The sequence below is a fragment of the Trichosurus vulpecula genome, chromosome 5 (assembly GCF_011100635.1).
Source record: "Trichosurus vulpecula isolate mTriVul1 chromosome 5, mTriVul1.pri, whole genome shotgun sequence".
NCBI lineage: Eukaryota > Metazoa > Chordata > Mammalia > Diprotodontia > Phalangeridae > Trichosurus > Trichosurus vulpecula.
The window spans coordinates 78701170-78723818 of record NC_050577.1 but is presented as its reverse complement, the minus strand read 5'-3'; the positions used below and the strand labels follow the sequence as shown (position 1 = coordinate 78723818).

The 22649-nt window shown below is 37.4% G+C and overlaps 1 protein-coding gene across 1 annotated transcript in view; it reads right to left on the bottom strand.

The window, feature by feature from the left end:
• PITRM1 (pitrilysin metallopeptidase 1) overlaps positions 1-20085 on the bottom strand; it is a 45788-nt gene extending 25703 nt beyond the window's left edge. Inside the window, exons 1-14 of the mRNA XM_036760976.1 lie at positions 19935-20085; positions 15193-15295; positions 14392-14498; positions 13691-13842; positions 12808-12922; positions 12635-12731; positions 10032-10192; positions 9079-9205; positions 8724-8812; positions 5439-5567; positions 4399-4512; positions 4027-4123; positions 2898-3032; positions 51-189 (exon numbers count right to left, since the gene is read on the bottom strand). Coding sequence (XP_036616871.1) covers positions 51-189; positions 2898-3032; positions 4027-4123; positions 4399-4512; positions 5439-5567; positions 8724-8812; positions 9079-9205; positions 10032-10192; positions 12635-12731; positions 12808-12922; positions 13691-13842; positions 14392-14498; positions 15193-15295; positions 19935-19972 — 1603 coding nt within the window. The 5' untranslated portion in view covers positions 19973-20085. The remainder of the gene's footprint in view (positions 1-50; positions 190-2897; positions 3033-4026; positions 4124-4398; positions 4513-5438; positions 5568-8723; positions 8813-9078; positions 9206-10031; positions 10193-12634; positions 12732-12807; positions 12923-13690; positions 13843-14391; positions 14499-15192; positions 15296-19934) is intronic.
• Between the last annotated feature and the right edge of the window lie 2564 nt (positions 20086-22649).

Below are 22649 nucleotides of genomic sequence, written 5' to 3'. Positions count from 1 at the left end.
TAAAAAAGGAAATCCTCTCTATATTTAAAAACCTACACAAAATTCCTAACCTTTTTCATATATGTGTAGCTTCTCTTTCATAGAAAGAGAATCAGTCTTTTGTTTCAGTTTTTCTGTTTCCATTTGTGCTTGCTTCTCATAATATTTTTCATCTGGATTCATAGATAAAGTCAACCTGTGTTGGTTATTCTGTAACAAAAAAAAAAAAGCAAAATAAATCAAGACAACATCAAAAATTACCACGCTGAATTTTCTATATTTCGAACTCTAAAGTTACCACTAATAGAGAAAATACAAATAGCATTCACCAAATGAAATAAAGAACTTTGCTAATTATCTTAATAATCTCAATAATTAAGAGAAAAAAGTTTGTCCAAAATTATTTAGATAATTGTTTTTAGTTCTATTTGCTTTACCAATGAAAATTGACTCTGTACATAAACAAACAGCTATTTGAATTATTGTAACAATTTGTTTACATAAAACCAAATCAACCATGAAATAAAAATTAAATAGAACACTGACTAAAAACCCAACCCAGCATTTATTCACTCTAGATAATTAATAAACAATTCACACATTTATTGTGTTAATGTAATGGCAAGCAAGTGGGACTTTTTGCTGTTTTTTCTTTTGGAGTGCTTCTCAGCACTAAGGCAATTAAGTGCCTTTGATTGAGTCTTGCCTTTGAATCAAGAGTCCTTGATTGGAAACAGTATATATTCTCAGAGGTTAGCATTTTGCTTTGGGGGCTCGCTCACTGGACGAGTGCTCGTTTAACTTAGCCAGATGAGACTCTGGGTAGCCGTTAAGGAGCCCCTTCGCTTTGGAAACCCAGATGTTGGTGCTTCTCTCTTTCTGGTAACTATGCATGTATTGCTATGGACAGACAGAAGCCCCATCTGCTGATTTGTGTTGTTTGCTCTGTTTATATAATTTCTGCTTACAATTTCTGTTTGTGTTTTCTCTGAAGTTCAGGGTGCTGACTTTTTCCCCTGAATTAAGTGAAAGTTATATGCATGTTTAATTAAAGTGAGATTGTAAACCCCTTAAAGTTGCTTTCCTTAGAAAAGCTGTCAAAGAACCTGTGCTAGCAGCCCTCCTATATGCTGGTGTTATTGGCCTTACATGCCCACAGCAGCAGCAAGCAGCATTGTTGTTACACTTAAAATGTAACATAAGCAGATACCCTTGCAATTATCATCTTGCACATATACAAGTGAAGCAAAAAAAAAAAATCAATCATTCCAGAGAAAGTGAAATTGTTGGGGGGTGGGGGAAAGGAAAGGGGGGTGCGTTCTTATTCCAAAGGGCTTTGCGTGGACAGCTTTAGCCATTTTTAGTCAAGCAAGTTAAAATTAAAATCAACTTAGTGTTTTAAACCAACAACTAAAGCCACACTTGTAATACATGTCCTAAAACTTTATAAAATAGAAATGTTTCCCTTAAGCAGAGATGCATTCCAATTTTTTCTTCATATAAAGAAGTATGCAATGAGTATGAATGCTTTTAAATACAAACTGATAAATGAAGATTTTTCATGACATGTGAAAAATTGGGCTTTTTGGGGGGGGGGGATCATGACAAATGACTATTAAGGAATAAGACATTTAGACATTTAATAATAGCCTAATTTAGAGCACATCATTTTCTCTTGGTTTTGGATTAATAAGCTTTTATAGCTAAGTGGTTAGCTTTACTTCTGTGAATAATAATATCATATATTCAGAACCACACTTGAGATCTCAATTCTCTAAATCTGTAAAACATTCCAAGTAGTATCTTTTGGGATTCTTATTTCACTAAACAGATTCCTATCATTATAAGGGTTTTTAGATTTCCAAAAGTAACTCATTCATTCTAACCATATATTGCTACAAGCCACTACAAACAACATAATGTGAATATAGCTGTTATTTTAAAACTTAAAGCAAGTAATCATAATGTACATACATTTTACATGTGTATATATATATATATATATAAATGTGTGTATATGTACGTATGTGTATATGTGTATATATAACACACACACACACACACACACAGAGGTGTGTGTGTATTGCAGCAAACTTAAAAAGCAAGAGCAGAAATCAAACTTGGCCATTGGTACTTAAACAGCTATAACCAGTTTTGTTTCTATTTGTTTTCAATACGCATGGTAATGCACATTTTACTTGTCCTGTCTTTATCAGATTGAAAATTACTTGAAAGACTGGACTGTTTTCTTTAAAAACGTAGAGGAGATTGCTATATAAATGACACACAATATATAATAAAGTAAACTGATTTAAAACCATGCATTCAATTTCAAGAAGTAAAAAAACATTAATGATCACCTGTGAGGCCACAAAAAGAATAAGCCTGCAACCATATCTTATAGCAATAACCTGATTCATTAAAGTGATTAGATCTAGCACAGGCTGGTATCTTTCATGAAACATAACAACTATGTACAGGAAAATAAGTTATCCTACCCTAAAAGGCAAATGTTAGTTTTGCTCAACACTAGGGCTATATAAACAAAGGTTTCACCTCTATACCAAGGAGAAACATGGCATAAAAGATAAGAGTTTTGGCTTTCAAATCACAAAGAATGGGATCCAGTGCTGCCTCTGATGTATACTAGATGTGGGACCATAAGGAAATCACTTAACCTCTCAGTTCCCGGACAACTCTTTAAATTACAGATGAATTGAGGACACTGAACAGGGGAGTACAATGATGAAACCTAGTCATTAAAACAAATTAGCTTACATGATATTAATACTAATAAGCTATGCATAACAGTTTCAATCCATCCCTCAAAGGGTTTTCTCTGTAAAAATCCAAATTCTTCTTCTAGCTTTTACTAGGTCATTATGATACCATGAATACAATATCTTCATTCTTCTTACCTTAAAATATTGCTTGACTTTCTTTTGCAGAAAATTTGGATTTTCCTTAAGGCACTTCCTGAATCGAGTCACTTGATTTCCTAGATTTAAAAGTTCAATGGGATCCCCTTCATGATTCCAGCAGGAAGCTATATACTACAATAAAGAATTTTCATTGGGCACACAATGTATATGCTGGTTAGAAAACATTACCATGCTCTTAGAAAGTATTGAAGTATGTGAGTACTACTTTTTTTCTTCCAGATATGAAATCCCATGGACATAATTTTATACATGAGATACTGACAGCAAAATCTCAATCCAAGCTGGGAAAATAATAGCCACCTATGTTCCCTTATGTTCACATATGTCACCAGGAACACAGAGATGATAGAAGGCTTACCAAATCTGGCTTCGAGATGTATTAGCATATTATGATGTATTATTTAGGAATGCTTGACTTACATGTATTCAAAACAAGAGGATGGCAAGTAAAAATGTACTACAGGACAATTCCTTTTAGTTAATATCCAATATTCCATTCTTTAAGGATCTGTAATTTCACTGATAAACCACTACAACAATGAAGACTACAATCATTCCACGCCTGAGTTAATGAGTTTGATAAATCAAAAACAATTTCACACCTTGACAGACCTTATGGTGATAAGCTTCTCTGATACGAGCCTGGTCCAGGGTTGAGAGATATATAATCTGTACCTGAAGCTTTTTCAGCTTGGTAAAACCTGCTAAAGCCTCCATCTGAGAAATACTATGAAAATCCAACACCATGTTCATGCTATATGGCACAGATATATCTATATACTCTAATCATCTTCTTCTTCATACACTATAGTAAGGTGAACACTAACTTCACTTTTAAAAATATAACCAGACAATGACACTAAAATCAACTGAAAGTGTGTATTCCATGTATTAAATATAGAAATTTACTTCTTAGAAAAAAACATAAAAAGCATCTCAAAAAAGCCACTTATGATGAAATTTTACCTGAAAATGATTAAGGCAAATGAACAACGCAAACAAAACACTTCAATGCAGACAAAACATGGACCACTTATTAAATATTTCTAAAAATATTTGATAATTTTTCATACTCTAGATAAAACGAAATTAAGTAATTACATACTGATGACAGAGCAAGGCCAAAACTAGTTGACTGGTGTTTCATTTGGATTTCAATTTTTTGTAGCAAAGCTTCAACTCGATCATCTTCAAACCCTTTCCTAAAAGACAAAGGCATAAAAAGAATAAATGAAGCCTCTAAAAATTATAGAACAAATTAAGTGCCAATACTATAATCAACTGAGACATAATACATAAGATGATTAAGGATGAGCTAAGTACCAGTTATATATTACATGAAGTAGAAGCAAAAAAAAGAAAGAAAAGAAGAGCATCTTTTTCATAAAAAACTAAATGAGATCAATGATTAGAGCTTTTTAAACTATGTACCTTGAGAAAACTTGTTCAAAATTCTTAACAATGCATTCTCACTTACTCGATAACTTCATCAATTGTTTTAGTAATAATCTGTTTGACTGTTTCTATGTGTGTGTCAGCAATCCCCTGCAGGCCCACACTGAAGAAAGCCTCTCTTGTATGGCCGTTATACCTAGAACACAAATATGCTGAAAATGCCACAATCAAAAAACAGCCTTTATAAATGACAACTTTCAAATTCAACTTATTAATGTTTTAAAAGAAAAAATATCTCCAAAAAGGCTCAAACCTTCATGAACCATTATTTAAAATTTCTAATGTGATTCATGATATTTTGAAAAAATACAAATCCAAAGAAAAAGAATAGCTGAGTTGCACAAAATACTGAAATACAAGGATGTTCTCTATTTAACATAATGCACAGAAAGTAGGGCTAGGCAAAGGATCTGTGATTTCATTAGTTTTGGGAACTCCCAGGTAAGGAGAACCATTCTACCAAAGTAATTTTGCACCTTTTTCAACAACAGATAATTCTTGGAGAACTGCCTAGAATTATGCCTCAAAGTGAGAGAAAAACAAACAAAATGTGCAAAAATATTTGTAACAGCTCATTTTGTCATAGCAAAGAACTGGAAAATAAAGAGGCTCAAGTCATATGAGAGACAACTGAACCAATTATAGTGTAGGAATGCAATGGAAAATTATTGTATCATAAGAAACAATGAAAGGAATGGTTTCAGTGAGGCTTAGGAAAACCTGAATGAAGATGACGAGTGAAGTGATCAGAACAAGAACAATTTATGCAATAATAATACTATGAAAATAGATAATGCTAAAAAATTTAAGGACTCTGATCAATGCAACAGTCAACCAGAGGACTGATGATGAAGCATGGTACCCACCTCTATGCAGAAATGATAGACTCAGGGGACAGAAAGTGCCATGTATTTTTTGGATATGCCCAATGAAGGAATTTGTTTTGCTTTAGGCAAATGAATATTTTCAGGGGTCTTGTTTTTTCCTCCAGGGATGTAAGTGACAGGAGAAAGAGAAAACTGATTTTCATTAATTAAAAAAAAATTGAACAGTGACACTTACCCAACATCTGGAGAGAAGTCTGTGCCAAGACCAGATTCAATCAACGCTTTATAAAATGGAGAATTGGGTCCATCAATCAGTAGTGAAGACAAAAGATTTAGGGTGAAGGATTCAAATATATCTGTAATACTGCATTGATAAGAAAATTCAGGAACAGAATTACAATGTTTATTTCCATGTAAAATGAAAAAGCTGGACTAGATGGCCTACAACAATCCTTCTAAGCTCTAGATCTATGATCCTGTGTTTCTTTTTGCTTTCCACCACTCCACAAAATCTGTGCACATGGCACAAAACTCTTTTCCCACATCTCTAGAACAAGCATTGTACCTCTTCTCTCTGACGACCAGCTTATAAATGTACTAAGAAAGTGGAATTAATGTTCATCTTTTTGACAGCATCAAATATTTTCTAATTTTTTTGTTCTTAACCACCCTAGGTAAAAGTTTCTAAAGTATACTTTATTATCTAACATTTCCTTTTTCTAAAAGTTAAAGCATGAAAATTTCCTTAATAGTATATATTTCAAACTAAAACTTCTAATTTAGCAGAACCCACAAAATAGCAGGGGGAAGCAGGGCTCCAGCCCAGGACAGCCTGGATGGTTGCTGGGTGAGGTCTATTGCATACAGAGCTGGGAGCGGAGCCCAGCGTGGGCAGCGGCAGGACCAACCAGACCAGGGGCCGGGCGGAACAGGCCCTAGCACCCTGAATCACTGAGCCGTAGCAGTTAACAGACTTCTCAACCCACAAACACCAAAGACAACAGAGAAGGTTAGTGGGAAAAGCTGCAGGGGACAGAGTGAAAGCAGGAGTTCGTGGTTCGGCCACTGCCCCGGGGACAGCGGAAGTGGTGCAGCTACAGAACTACAGCTGCAGTTGCTTCTGGCCCCAAGCCCACCTACTGGGAGGAATTAAGTGGCAGATCAGAGCAGGAGTGCAGAGCCTGCTTAAGAACTAACTCAGGTCCAGGTTGGTGGTTCTTGGGGGAGGAGGAGTGCTGGTGTGGCAGAGCTGGCTGTATAGAAATAGCTCTGAAATCAATGGCGCATCCCCTCGAGCTTGGAACAAAGTACTCTTTATTCTGCAAGCAGTCATACCCTGCTGAAAAACTCAAGGGTCAAGTAAGTTGGCTGGGAACATGGCCAGGCAGCGAAAACACACTCAGATTCAGTCTCAGACTTTGGAATCTTTCTTTGGTGACAAAGAAGACCAAAACATATGGCCTGAAGAAGTCAACGAAGTCAAACAGCCTACATCAAAAGCCTCCAAGAAAAACATGAACTGGTCTCAGGCCATGGAAGAGCTCAAAAAGGATTTGGAAAAGCAAGTTAGAGAAGTAGAGGAAAAATTGGGAAGAGAAATGAGAAGGATGCAAGAAAACCATGAAAAACAAGTTAATGACTTGCTAAAGGAGACCCAAAGAAATCATGAAAAAAATATTGAAGAAAACAACACTTTAAAAAATAGACTAACTCAAATGGCAAAAGAGCTCCAAAAAGCCAATGAGGAGAAGAATGTCTTGAAAGGAAGAATTAGGCAAATGGAAAAGGAGGTCCAAAAGACCACTGAAGAAAATAACACCTTAAAAATTAGATTGGAGCAAGTGGAAACTAGTGACTTTATGAGAAATCAAGATATTACAAAACGGAACCAAAGGAATGAAAAAGTGGAAGACAATGTGAAATATCTCATTGGAAAAACCACTGACCTGGAGAATAGATCCAGGAGAGATAATTTAAAAATTACTGGACTACCTGATAGCCATGATCAAAAAAAGGGCCTAGATATCATCTTTCAAGAAATTATCAAGGAGAACTGCCCTGATATTCTAGAGCCAGAGGGTAAAATAGAAATCGAAAGAATCCACAGATCGCCTCCTCAAAAAGATCCCGAAAAGAAAACTCCTAGGAATATTGTCACCAAATTCCAGAGCTCCCAGATCAAGGAGAAAATACTGAAAGCATTCAGAAAGAAACAATTTGAGTATTGTGGAAACACAATCAGAATAACCCAAGATCTAGCAACTTCTCAGTGAAAAGATCAGAGCTGAACAGAAAATTTGACTTTCAAACACAAGAATCAAGGGAAGCATGAAACGGTAAACAAGAAAGAGAAATCACAAGGGACTTACTAAAGTTGAACTGTTTTGTTTACATTCCTACATGGAAAGATGATGTGTATTATTCATGAGACCTCAGTATTAGGGTAGCTGAGGGGAATATGCATATATATATATTTATATATGTGTGTGTGTGTGTGTGTGTACACACACACACACACACACACACACACACACACACATATATACACAGAGAGAGAGAGAGAGGGAGAGAGAGAGAGGGCACAGGGTGAATTGAATATGAAGGGATGATATCTAAAAAAGTAAAATCAAATTAAGGGATGGGAGAGGAATATATTGAGAGTGGGAGAAAGGGAGAGATAGAATGGGATAAATTATCTTGTATAAAAGTGGCAAGAAAAAGCAGTTCTGTAGGAAGGGAAGAGGGGGCAGGTAAGGGGGAATGAGTAAATCTTGCTCTCAAAGGATTTGACCTGAGGAGGGAATAGCATACACACTCAATTGGGTATCTTACCCCACAGGAAAGAAGGAGGAAGAAGATAAAAAAGGGGGGATGACAGAAGGGAGGGCAGATAGGGGGAGGAGGTAATCAAAAACAAACACTTTCGAAAAGGGAGAGGGTCAAGGGAGAAAATTCAATAAAGGGGGATAGGCTAGGAAGGAGCAAAATACAGTTACTCTTTCACAACATGAGTATTGTGGAAGGGTTTTACATAATGATACGCATGTGGCCTATGTTGAACTGCTTGCCTTCTTAGGAAGGGTGGGTGGGAAGGGAAGAGGGGAAAGAATTTGGAACTTAAAAACAGATGTTCAAAAACAAAAAAAAAAGTTTTTGCATGCAACTAGGAAATAAGATACACAGGCAATGGGGTGTAGAAATTTATCTTGTCCTACAAGAAAGGAAGGGAAAAGGGGATGGGAGGGGAGTGGGGTGACAGAAGGGAGGGCTGACTGGGGAATGGGGCAACCAGAATATACGCCATCTTGGAGTGGATGGGAGGGTAGAAATGGGGAGAAAATTCGTAATTCAAACTTTTGTGAAAATCAATGCTGAAAACTAAATATATTAAACAAAATAAATAAATTTAAAAATTAAAAAAAAACTTTTAATTTAAGACAAAATCAAAATTCTCTATATGCCTATTTTTCTTAAATTTTCTAAATTTTTGAAAACACAACTTAGTACTTAGTGTACTTACTCTGGCAAAAGGAAACTGACACTAATGGTTGTTTGCTTAGTTGGGTCTGTTGCAAATTTATCTGGACCACATGTCACGTGGTATTCCCTCTGAAAATACAGCAATATTTTAACAAAAAAAAATAAATTACATTAGAGTAACACAAGTAATCACTATCAATAAAATACCCTTCAATAAAAGATATGATTCTATGTTTTCTTTTTAAGTAAATTTTTTGTTTTTCTTTTTGTGGCAAAGCAATCTTAAAAATAAACACATGTTAGCTTTTTTTAAACCCATCATAAAAATAAGAGGCCAACCTAAATCAGTACACATAACAGAAGTTGTGATAATACATTATAGATCAAATGCTTACAGGTGTATCCCAAAGTTTCTGGGGTGGCACTGCAGTATTAGGCTCAATTCTCTGAAATTTATTAAGAGCTTCTTCATGAATTTGCCTCAGATGCTGTTCCAATGGAAGGTTGCCATAAGTAAAGAACCTGAATATTCAGGAAAGAAGAACTGAATTATTTTAATTTAGTTCGACCACCTAGAAATAATTAATGATTTGGCTTTTTTTCACAGCTTGATATATAATTCGTAGCTCTCAAAGATATTTTCCTAGCTCAAAGTGACTCAATTAAGAACAGTTTTTAGTTTAACTGCAAAGACTAAAGAGAACAACTACATCAGAAAAAGTTTGTGAAAATCAGAAGAAAAAGAAGCTGAAAAAATAAGATTAAATGAAAAATTATCAATATAAAAAAATCAATTAGGCAGGTACTTCTCAATATTCCTTAGTTTATCTTAATTTCTATGATTATTTCACTCTGCTGGATAAACATTACAGCAGATAAAGTTCTCTTTGCCTACAATACTTACCATTGCCTAAGACAACACATATAGTAAAACAACTTAATAATCTTTATAATAAATATAAATTTTAAAATCAAGAGACGTCTCAAAAATGACACATTATGTCCAAGTTTCATTATTCTCAAGTCTACTGCTGATTAAAAAGCATAAATAACAATCTAGGCTAAGAAGGTGCCGATGACCATTAAGCAGAAACTTCATAGTTAAGGTTACTTCTTTTTTTCCCTTTCTCAATGGAACATTACCCTTTTAATGCAGTGTTTTATTGCATGCCAAATAAAAAGCAAAAAGGAAGTAAAAGTATGGAATGCTTCACAAATTTGCGTGTAATTCCATAAGAATACATTATCTCACTAAATTGTAACTATATACGCATCTATAAAAGTATATGAGAAACTAAAAAACAAAAAAACAAAAAACTTTTCTAAGGACTAAAGGAAAGACTATTACCTAGCATTACTCGGATGGTAATGAGTAGCATGGAATTGTTTAAGTTGTTCCCATGAAAGATCAGGGATGCTTAGTGGATCACCACCAGATACAACTGAGTAAGTATGATCAGGAAGGAGTCGGTTTTGAAGAGACTGCGAGAATATCCTCTCATTGTCTGTCTTGAAGTAAAAACATAAAAATTGCAATTTAGCATAATAAACACTATGTTATGGCACGCAGGTATAGCATTTGTTTAAATTAACATCTATTCTAAGAGTGGATACGTATGTGTGTATATAGATATATGTACATACGTATGTACATAAATAAAATAGTGTGTAGTTCTGGTGATCAGGTAAGAAAAAATAACTGAAATAGAAGCCAGAGAGCAAGAGTACTAGAGAAAATAATATAGACTCCTACAAGGTGTAGTAGAAGGTGAGACTCTGTCATCGTAAGAAAGGGATTCAAGAACACATCAACTACACCTTAAAAATGAAGGCCAGAAATTACCAATGACCCTACAATCTAATACAATGGCGTCTTCTGAACCTCTAGGATCAATACCAGGACACATTTGACCACTCTCATTCTTCATACTCTTCTCCCTCATCAGCTCTTCTAGTTCTATGCCTACTTCTCTTTACCTTGCCTTTTGCCCATTTATCAGTGGTTCCAGTCTTTTAGGTATGAGCATTCTGGTTTAATGTCAAAAAAGAAATTAAGAGAACCCCCACAGAATAGACATTGTACTAACAACATCTGTTGACTGAGAAAATATCTGATAACCAAGAACTACCATAAATTCAGTACCCTTTAAAATATTGTCAATTTTAAAAACAACTACATATACTTGAAAAATATTAAGTTAAGCCGCCTATTTTGTTGGAGCTAAAATCAAAATGACAGTCCTTGGTATGTATGGATACATTATTGAGCTCCTTGCAATAACTTTGAGGTCCCCGAGGGACACAAAAGGTGTAACTGCTGCCCAAAATAAAGGCGTAACCAACATTTCATCCTATTTTTTTACTCTCTTCTTTCTCTACTTTCTCCTGTGGTTTCAACTATATCCTCTATGCAGATAACCTTCAAATCTTTACCATCAGCCTTGACTTAATTTCATAATTCCTAGTGCTTATTTCCTCCTAAAGGTCTTGCCAGTACCTCAAACTCAGGTCCCAAGTCTAATTCTTTTTCATCATCTTCATCTTCATCAAAGCTTCACCTCCTTCTGATTTCCCCATTAGTGATAACAGCATCATCACTCTCCTAGTCACACCTGCTTGATATATCACACTAATCTTTGATCTCTGTCCTTCTCAGATATACAATCAGCTGGGAAAGCCTGACAGTCTTTCATAATGTCTTGTCAATTGTCCCTTTCTTTCTATTCCCATGAGTACTACCAAGTTAATAACTTCATTGCTTACCCTCTAGCAAAAGCATCTTAACTGACCCTCCCTTCTCCCAACTCTCCTTCTACATGCCATTACAAAAAGGTGAAAGAGCACAGCATACAGGAAGGAGCGTGGATTTGCCCTGAGCTTGCTTAGCATTAACCTTGCCACTTACTATCAACATGACCTTGGTTAAATTACTTAATCTCTTTGGGCTTGGAATAAATGATCTCTAAGACCTTTTCCTATTCGAAATCCAATTCTATTATATGGATACTCCCAGCGTATAGATCTGATCACACAGGTCTCTACTGATCAAAAAATTCAATTGCTTCCCAATGCCTATCTAATAAAGTCCATACTCTTTTGGTCTCATTTACATCCCTCTCTTCTGGGACCATCTGCAATCATCCTGATCTGTATCTCGCCAGCAGACTCAGATGTCTCCAGAGGAGAAAGTGAGGCTGGTGACTTTGCATAGACCTCCCTCACTTAAATCCAATTTACTTGCAAGTCATGGAATCACGTTCCTGATGTCATGGTCCTCTTCAAGAAGGAAGGACAAACAACAACAAGACGTTCTTTCCAGTATTAGCTCATGAGGCTCCTGTCCACATACCCTATGTTCCAACCAAACCAGACTATTAATTATTCCTAAGTTTCTCACCATTGTACCTTTATTCATAGCATTCCCTAGCCCTAGGACAAGATCTCTTCCACCTATTATAATCCTGCTTATCCTTCATGTAAACTTCTCTAATCTCCATAGGCAAAAGTAGTATCTTTCTTCTTTGGACTTTAAAGAGGGAAAAAAAATAAGACTTGCCATAAGCAATGTAATGTTTCTACTATGCCAGATTTTCATCATCCATTAATGGTACTGGATGTATATAGTTATTTAAGATGAAATTCTTCGACAGAAAAAAAAAGGATGAGAATTACGCAATAATTTTCAAATCAGAAGCAAATACGTTTGTGTTATTCAAATACAGTAGGGAATCTGCACCCTTAAGGCCACATGTGGCCCTCTAGGTCCTTGGGTGCAGCCTTTTAACTGAGTTCAAGTTTTACAGAACAATCCTTTTATTAAGGGGATTTGTTCTGTGAAGTTTGGATTCAGTCTAAAGGCACCTAGAGGGCAACATGTGGCCTTGAGGCCTCAGGTTCCCCATCCCTGAGCTAGGGCAACCCTTTTAATATAAATTACAAAGGAAAACTTACAAATGCTCCTTTCATTTCATTAAAAACGATTCCTTTAAAGACGAGGCCTGTTTGGGAGTCACTTGGATCCTCATGTTCTAGTCTCCAACCTTCTTGCCTACATGATAAATAATTGTAAGATCATTGATTTTAATTGATACCATTTATAACCAATATGTTTAAATACTACGTACCAGAAGTCCAGTTCCCTCAAACATGGAAAGAAGACTGCATCCAGATATACTGAGAGGAGATTCTGAAAATCCTTAGAATTTTGTGTTGAAAATGGATATAATGTATAATCACTAGCTGGGTACAAATGAAAAGAAAGATTTTTTGTTACAACAAATCCCTAAGAAAATTACACACTTTCAACTTTAGGTCTATCACTTAACCAGAAATTCAATTTTATAATTAAGAAATGCTTAAACCTAAGTGATGCTGCTCTGCTTGCTAATAGAAGCCCAACATTTTACATTCCATCTCTACTATATATATTTCAATTTCCTTTGGAGAAATTGTGAGATACTATTCAGAGTCACCTGATTCTTTGAAAAGAGTCCATTTGGTGATCAACTGACAACAACCATATCTTTTCTCATGTCTTTAATGAATGACAAAAATGAGTGACATGTCTCTACTAAAGCTATTCTGATAGTGAAATCAAAGTTGGGAAAAAAGGTATTGTTGAAAAAGTATTTTTAGTTTATATTTTCTAATTCATAATAAAAATATCTTAAACATATTTTGTATTTTAAATTATTAAAAGTAAAGTATTTTCAAATTTCATAGTTAAATTCATGGCTGTTTCTGAGATTCTGAAACCATGGGTTCCATAATCCCATCATAGGCATTAACATCTGATTACTAAATAGGACTGAATTTACAAAAGACCTCCCATTACCCCAGCATCTCAAGCTCATTAAAACCTTTTAAATCCACCTAATTACAATCTTCTAACAGTAAAGGCCAAGTGCTTAAAAGAAGATAGCCAACTTCTCTACAGGTCTATCTTCAAAGTCCACCCCTTCTCAGCAATTGTAAATATGACAATCTCAAAAGGAAGACTGCACTCACCCGTAAATGCATTCATAAAAGTGGCTAATGATCTGTTTAGCATTTTGAAGAAAGGATCTCTGCAGGGATACTTCTGAGAACCACAAAGTACAGTATGCTCAAGAATATGTGGAACACCAGTACTATCCATTGGTGTAGTACGGAATTGCACACTAATTGAGGGGAAAAAAATCAAACATAAAGATCTAAAACTACTAAGATTGCAATTCATACAAATGTCAAAATAAAATCACCCAAGAATTTGCTGCTCCTTAAAATGATACATAAATAACCATTTTAAAAGACTGCCTTCTCCCAACATAATGCTTTATTATTGAAAAATATTTTCTCAAATTACAGAAAAATTCTGATGTAATTGAAAAGAAACTTATCACAGAATTATTTTTTTCATCACTTATTTCAATTGTCTTTAATCAGCACACATTTCTTGAATGCTACGTAACAAAGCACTACAGCATTGTCTCCACTTTCAGGGAGCTTATAATCTAGTGGAAAAGCATTTTGCTATGTACTATGACAAATGGTAACTAATAAGGAAGGAAATTTATAAAAATGTTATTTTAAATTTGTTGCAAATGTATAGTTAGTGTTTCAAGGGGAAAAAATCTCAAGAACATATACAGGTATGTCTATATATATGTTATATATATGTATGTGTATATATGTGTGTGTGTATATTATGTTTACATTTTATAGCCTACCTAAATAAATTATTTGCATCTTCTCTTGCCACATGTAAGTATTTAGCACCTGTGCTGTCATGACCAAGCTTCACGGCAACTAAGAATAGATCAGGAATAGGGGTTATCTGTATTAAAAAGAAATATATAAGTAACATTTTAATTTACAACACCTAACAAAATTCAAATATGATTTTTTAAAACTGAGTCAATTAACAATTTAAACTATTTTATATCAGATAATACTGTAAAACTAACTTAAGAATAATTCATTTCCCATGACTGAAATGTTCTGCTGTAGTTATTCCAGTGTAATTTATATCTATTAACTTCTCTGTGGTTTCAAAGGTCTAAATGTATACTGAACAATATGAAAAATAGCACCTATATTTAAGCAGCTTAGCTTTAATGAGTTATTACTTTTACTTTGTCAAATTAAAATCACAATTTTGTTTTAAATTTTATTTTCCTAAAATTTAATACCAGCCAGGCCAAAATTTAAGAATAACTCCAAGGAACAAGTTGCATCAAAATGATACAGCATATTTTTAATCCACAAAGAAAAGAGAGAAAAGATGAAATTTTAAATTTTACAGTAAAAGTTTTTGTGTCAATTGATGCATCTCATGCTTCTAAAGAGTATGAAGGAAAACAACACCCAGGTAAAGTAAATTGAGGCCATTGGTACTCTATTTTGAGAGGAAAAAAAAAAAAGATCTATCATCTTATTCACAAATTCTAACTATGCATTGATAATTTCCACAGTCCTTGTACTATACTTAACCAATGTATGTCATAGTAATATTAGAACAAAGGGCATACCTGATTTATAGTGAATCCATGGATTTTGTCACCTACTTTGTACTCTAGAGCTCTATCACATGCTGCATTACTCCTCCACCTCCATGGCTTGTAATTTACAAATCTATATATAACAAATATAAAATCAAATAAAATTAGGTTGTTTTGAAGAAAAGCTATCTAGGAATAATTCAGTAACAAATTTCAATGACTGTGAACAGTTTACATTAAAAGAGTTAATAAAGGTGATAATTTAAATTCTGTACCTTATTCACAAATCTAGAAATGCTATCTTCTATTAAAGTTCTTCAATGTAAAATGTTTTGTCTAAGGTTTTAACGTATGCTGTCCTCATGTCATTATAGTATAATAGTAAGTTTTGTCTTTAGCACATAATTCATCTCCCAATAAATAACTGGAAACTTATAATTTCAACATGAGTAAACAAATTAAATCTCCAATTAATGAATCAACTTTGTATTAGATTCACAAATTCTGGAATCATAGGGCTTGAAAGGGCTTTGGAGTGGTCAACTGGATACAACCAGAGCACTTACTACAAAAAAGATAATATACGCTGCAATGAAACAGACTTTTAGAAGCTCTGCTGATGTGGAATATTCCACTGATGCAGAATAACATAGCAGGGATAAATGGACAGAGAATACACAAACAGTTGCATCACATACTATGATGGTGGCTAACAGTTGCACTGATCAAAATCTATGCAGGAAGTGACTATACAAAATCCTGTAATATTCCTAGTTGCTTAAGGGAAGACAAGAAAGTTCTTCCCTAACCCTTGCTTGATAGGAGATGGTGTTATATTCTAAAGATTTATGACTGGTTATATGAGAATTGGGGTGAATTAAAGAAAGATGGAGGGGAGGAAATACAATAATCAAAAAGAATTAAAGCTATTGCCAAGAAAGAGGACAGGAACCCAAAGATTAAAAGTGTCTATGTGAAACTAATTTTTGCTTTGAAACAAGGACTGGAGACAAGCTGATGCATGTTAATAACATATTGCATAAACAACTAAGTCATGGTATGGAACTAAAAACTGACAAGTAACATTTGGGGAGAAAGGGAAATAGCCACACTTGCCAGCATCATTGGGATGGGATGACAGCAGAAGGTGGCTAAACCAAAAGACCATCCTAAGTTCAAATCACAGAATGACTATCAGAATGGCCGTCCACCCCATTCACAAAAAGAACCCCCATCCTATATACCTCACGGGGGGAGGGGTGCAGTGGGAGTGGGGCATTCATGCCGTTCTTGAAGATCGTCAAGGAGGGGATGGTCATCACCTCTCTAGGCAGTCCATTCTATTTGCAGACACCTTTATTGGTGAGGAAGTTTTTCTTGACATCAATCCTAAATTTGCCTCTCTTCAACCTGTATCATGGTTCTTGGTTCTGCCTTCTGGGGCCAAAGTCAAAACGTCTAATTCTCCCTCTACATGACAGTCCTTCAAATACATGTAGACGACTATCACATCCTCAAATCTCACATGACACGAATTAAAGGCCCAGCCAACTAACTATCATCTCCAGATTCTTGGAAAATTTGCCTTTCAATACAGACGAAGCTTGTCCTCATTTTGTGTGTCTGTGTGTGTTTTGGCTGCCATTAACACTGGGCTGCTGCCTCTCATTGAAAAGATCTTTTTAAAAATTACTGCTTAACCATGCCTCCCTCATCTTAAACTTGTGAAGCTGATTTTTTGAACCCAAGTGTAAGACTTTACTTTCGTTATGCCTACCAAATTTCACCTCATTAAATAATACTTTAGCCTGGCAAGATTCTTTTGGACCCTTTGTAATCACTTTTAGTTATCCTTTACGCTTCAGTTTCATTTACAAATGTGATGGGCATGACATTTACGTATCAAGCCATCAATAAGAATGTTAAATAGCAGAGGGCTACACACAGAGCCTTAAGGTACTATACTAGAAACCATCTTCCATACTGAAATTGAATCACTAAGTATTATCCTTTTGATCTGGCTATCTGACCAGTTCCTAATCCAACCACTCCAGGGATAGGGCCCTTCACAGACCAATAAACGATGGGTAGGCCGGCCATCAAAGGAGACTAAGAAGGGAAAGACAGATGAAAGTATGAGGAGAGAGCAGTACTGAAATATCCAAAGAGCAGAGTATTTCTATGAGGAAAGGTTAATAAAAAAAAAAGTGTTAAATAAGAATGAAGAAAAGCCATAGAGATTTGGCCATTAGGAGATCATTATTAATCTAGGAAAGAACAGTTTCAAATGAGTGATGAAGTTGAAAGCTGAACAGCAAGGGGTTACGATGTGAATTAGAGATGAGAAAGTAGAGACAAGCAGCGTGAACAGTTTTTGTTTTACCTAGGAGTTTAGCTGTGAAAAAGTATGAAAAGTTTGAGAGGAACAATTGGTGGAAGAGAAGTTCCTTGAGAACAGGGGCACTCTAGGCATCTAGTGCATACATAGGGAAAGACTGAAAATTAGAGACAGGAGGCAAGCAAAGCTCAAAAAGCAGACAGGATCAAAGACATTGGGAAGGAAAAGGAATACTTCTTCCTCCAAGACGGGATCAAAGAAGAGAGCAGAAGAATGATACAGAGGTGCATTAAAGTACAGTTAGAAGAGGAAGGTCCCCTTTTTGGACTTCCTCAGATATAAAATGAGGTGGCTAACTTACATTCATAACACTTTCTATGGGAAATAAATATAATTTGGAGCTGGAATTAAACTTAGAGATCACCTAGTCCAAGAGTTCTCAACCTTTTTTGGTTTCATGAACCCCTCTTTGGCAGTTCTGGTAAAGTCCATCTCAACTCTTTTTTAGTGAATAATGTTTTTAAATGCATAAAATTTTGTGGTTAAAAAGGAAACCAATTATATTGAATTGCAGTCTTCAAAATATTGTTCCTACCCCCATTTGCGGGCCCCCTGAAATCTATACTGACTCCAGGACTCCATGGATCCCAGAGTTATAAACCCCTGATCTGGTCTAACCCCTGGCCCCAATTTTACAGGTGAGAAAATTCAGGCTCAGAGAGATTAAGTAGATTCCGTAATAGAATTCAAACCCATGTCCTCTGATATGTTCAGATGTCTTAGAAATTCTATGTAACACAAATAATTCCTTAAGACTTTCTTATACTAAATTTAAGGAAGAATAGAATTAAGGAAGTAGTTTAGGATCTTAGGTGTCCTCTTCTAATCCTGTGTGGCTAAGGTTATTTAAGAACTCAGTGCTCTACAAAATTATATTTACCTAACAGTATCAAACATATTATTAATACTTATGAACTAGTGGCCCTTTTCATTACTGCTTTATTATAATCTACATTAATAACAACCCTACACCAAGGGGAGAGTCAGGAGGAGTTATGAGGAAAGAAAGATAACCATTATGGCTGGTCCACTTGAGATCTGATGGGGAGGTTCGCCTTCATATACTTGTTAGTTTTTTCATATTAAATATCTCCCTTGGTGGTGGTGGGAAAGACATGGATTAAAAACAGAGGAGGAAAGTGCGTGGCAGTCTCAGTCTCTCAGGTGGCTCAAATCCTGCCTCAAGCCCTAGCTATACAGGGAAACCACTGAACTCCTATTCTTTAAAATGGAATAACAGAACACACCTGTTAAGATGACCTTCTGAGACAGAATTATAGACTTAAGGTTGGAAGAGAATTTAGAAGCCATTCTAATCCAACCCCTTCATTTGCCAGACGGGCAAACTGAGGCCCAAAGAGGTTAACTGATTTTGCCCGGAGTCATGCAGCTAATGTCAGGGACAGGATCTGATCTCAGACCAGTGGTGGGGAACCTTCGGCCTCGAGGCCACAGGTGGTTCTCTAGGTCCTCAAGTCGGGCCCTTTGATTGAATCCAAACTTCTGATTTGTTCTGTAAACTTGAGCACGTAGAGGGCCATATGCACCCTTGAGGCGGAAGGTTCACCACCCCAGTCCTAGAACTTTCTAAATCTTTCCATTGCCCCTCAAGCACAAGAAGAGTAGCCCACATTGAGGGGGCACTTTAAGCTTGGAGTGGTGTCGACTGGGAATGTGAAGACCCCAGTTTAAATAACATCTCTGTGTGATGCTGGAGAAACCAGACAGTCAATCAACTAACATTGACAATGCGCTTTGTAAGTTGGGGAATGGATGCAAAGGAAGGTATGGGGCAGTCCCAGCCCTCCGGGAGCTCCTCCTAAAGGAGGAGACAACATGCAAACCACCTCGTTCGCGGAATAAACTGGACATCAGCAGCAGGAAGAGAGAAGGCTCTCGCACTGAGGGGGACGACGAAGGGACTCCTGAAGAAGGAGGGGTTTTACCCGGGACCTGAGAGAAGCCAGGAGGCGGAGATGAGGAGAGAAGGCCTTTCCAGGTGTGATGCACAGATAATGAAAATGCCTGGAGTCGCCAAACGGTCAGCCAAGAGGCCAGACTTGCGGCCTCTCTGGGCCTCAGTTTCCCCATCTGTACAGCCAAGAGAAGGGAGGAGAACTGGCCTCGCTGGGCTCCAAGGTCCCAGTCGGCTCCAGACGGATTAGCCACTGGACACCCTGGGCACTTCTCCCGGCCAAGTGTCCGGCCCAAAGCCCCAGGGGAGATAAGCAGCAGCTTCGGCGGCGTTATCTCCCGGGAGAACCCCGGCCCCAGCCCTTCCCCCGCGGCCCCGCTGGCCTCCACCTCCAACCCAGGCCCTGACCAGGCCGAGCCGCGCGACCCCTGACGGCCGGGGTCCTGCCCTCCCGCTCACCGGCGGCCCAGGTTCAGCAGCTTCCAGCGGCTCCACATGGCTGCGCCGGCCGGAAAGACGTCGAGGATCCTCCGGGTAGAGCGGTCAAACCTACGTTCCGCAGGCCCCGCAGCGTCGCAAAGACTCCGCTTGCCGGCAGCGCAACGGGACAGACCCCACCACCCACCGAGCTTCCTATTGGCCAGGCGGCGGCCGCGGAGGCAAGCGATTGGCTTTGGCGAAAAGGAGGCGGAGATGCCCTCGCGTGCTCTGGGCCGAGTTCGGAGAGGGCGTTGCCCTCGCAGAGGCCCGCCCAGATCGGCCTGGGGTCTGGGGGGAGGGGGAGGGGCAGGAGCAGACGAGGATCCTTGGAGGGTGCCTCTTGCTGCCCCGGGGGTACCAGGCCCTCCGGTCCAGCCCGCGCTGTTTTCCATCCGTAAACGAAGACCCAGAGAAGTAAAGGGACTTGACCAAAGTCACACAGGACACAGGTGGTTAAGGGTCAGACGCAGAAGTCTCCCCTCCCCCTCCCCCAAAGCTCGAGCTCTTCCCCGGGGCGGCCTTGTCCCCGTAGTATTGCAAATGCTCCCTAAAAAGAGGGAAAAGGTGGACTAGGGGGAAACATCTTTGTCTCGAGTATCATTAATAAGAGTCTGATATCAGAAACATGGTAAAGGCACCTCCATGGCTTCTCGGCTATTACTCATATACTATTATTTGGGTGACCCTGAGAGTCACAGCCCCTCTGCCTCAGTTTCCCCATTTGTAAAATGGGCATGATGATAGCCCCTACCTAACAGGGCTGTCGAGAGAATCAAATGAAATCACACATAAGACTCCTGGCAAAGCCAGAACACTGTATAATTACTAGCTATTTTTATAATTAACAAATATAAAAAATACTATTAACAACTACACCAAAGAATGCTCCAAATTGCTAATAATAAGAGAAATGCAAATCAAAAAAATCCTGAGGTTTCACCTCAAAGACAGCAAATTGGCAAAGATGACAAAATATCTGTAGTTGTTCAGTCAACTCTACATGACCCTTTCTGGGGTTTTCTCGGCAGAGATGTGGTTTGCCATTTCCTTCTCCAACTCATTTTACATATGAGGAAACTGAGGTAAACAGATTTAAGTGACTTGCCCAAGGCCACACAGCTATTAAGTGTCTAAGGTCACGTTTAAACTCAGATCTTCCTGACTCCAGGCCCAGGGCTCTCAATACCACCTATCTTATGTCAAAGTACAGAAGTAATCAATGTGGGAGGGGTTATGAAAAGGTAGTCATATTAATGCATTGTTGGTGGGGCTATAGATTTGTACAACCATATCAGAAAGCAGTTTGTTTATAATTATGCAAAGAAAGTAATTCGTCTAATATTCTATGTTTTTGGGACTAGATTCCTTTACAAAACTCTTTTACATATTCCCATCTTTCTGATACTAACATTTTACTTGTATTGCTACATGATGTCAAGATGAAGAACACCGCAGGCTCAGGAGAAGTGTAGATGCGTAGCCCATAGAGGACAATGGAGAAGTACAGGATAATGTATTTAGGCTGTAACATGTAACTTCAAAGAAAAGTAATGATGTACATCTTCAAGGACTTATATGACTATGACATGAAGAGAAGATGGGCTTGTCAGGATCAAGGGATAACAAGTAGATGACTAAAATATTCCACTGGTACCCTCATCCTGGCAGGGAAAAGTGGAGAAAGCCTCCAGTACATTGGTTGTGCCTAGTGCCAAAATTTTGGGAGACTATAGACAAGCGTAATATAATATGAACAGCTGTATGTGACATTATAGGAGGGAACTCCTGAATGAATGAATCACAAATCCATTTGAGTACCCCTCTAGTGACGTGATGTTGCTGTGAATCATGACACATCACCTCAGAGGAACCAAAATTATGAATAAACCGAAGGAGTAATAGAAAAATGTACCACAATGGATGTAAGCAGTCTTCAGCCCCTTACTAACAGTGACTTGGTCTGTCCATTTTGGGGCTCCAATTCTTGACGCAGCCTAGCCTGTTAATTACTGTTAATTACTTGTTAATTACTGTTTATTAGTATGTTCCCATGGAATGTGTTATTTGTGGAACTCATGTTTGGGGAGAGAGAAACCAGCAGAAAAAAAATACTGCTAACGATTCTTTTTCAGGCCTGGCCATTTCTTGAACGCAAGTCATTGTTAGCAAGGTACTGAAACCTACTTACTCCCACTATGCAGGAATCTTTAAATTACTGTTAGGATTACTACGTTGTACTGTATCATTCCTTCCTAATTTAAAGAATGAGAGGAAGGTTTCCAGCATGTTGGGTGGATCATATATTGAGGATTTATGGAAAGACATAGCAAGAATGGCACAAAATGGGAAAGCATGGAAGGATTATAATCTGTGCTCATGAAGCTGGTAAAATGCATCAACAAAGATTTCTCAAAGGCCTACTATGTGACAGACACTGTGTGTGGCACTGAATATAGGAAGACAAAAATCAAGTAGTCTCTGCCCTGTAGAAGCTTATATTGTAGGGAGAGGGAGTGGTGGGAAGTGGAGACAACATATACATGTTTAAGTGTATGTAGAATAGGTAATTTTGATGAAGGAGTGGCAGTTAGGAAGATCATGAAAGACCTTATGTAGAAAGTTGGTCTTTGAATTAAGTTTTGAAGGAAATCACAGATTCTAAGAAGCAGAAATGAAGAAGTACCTTCTAGGCAT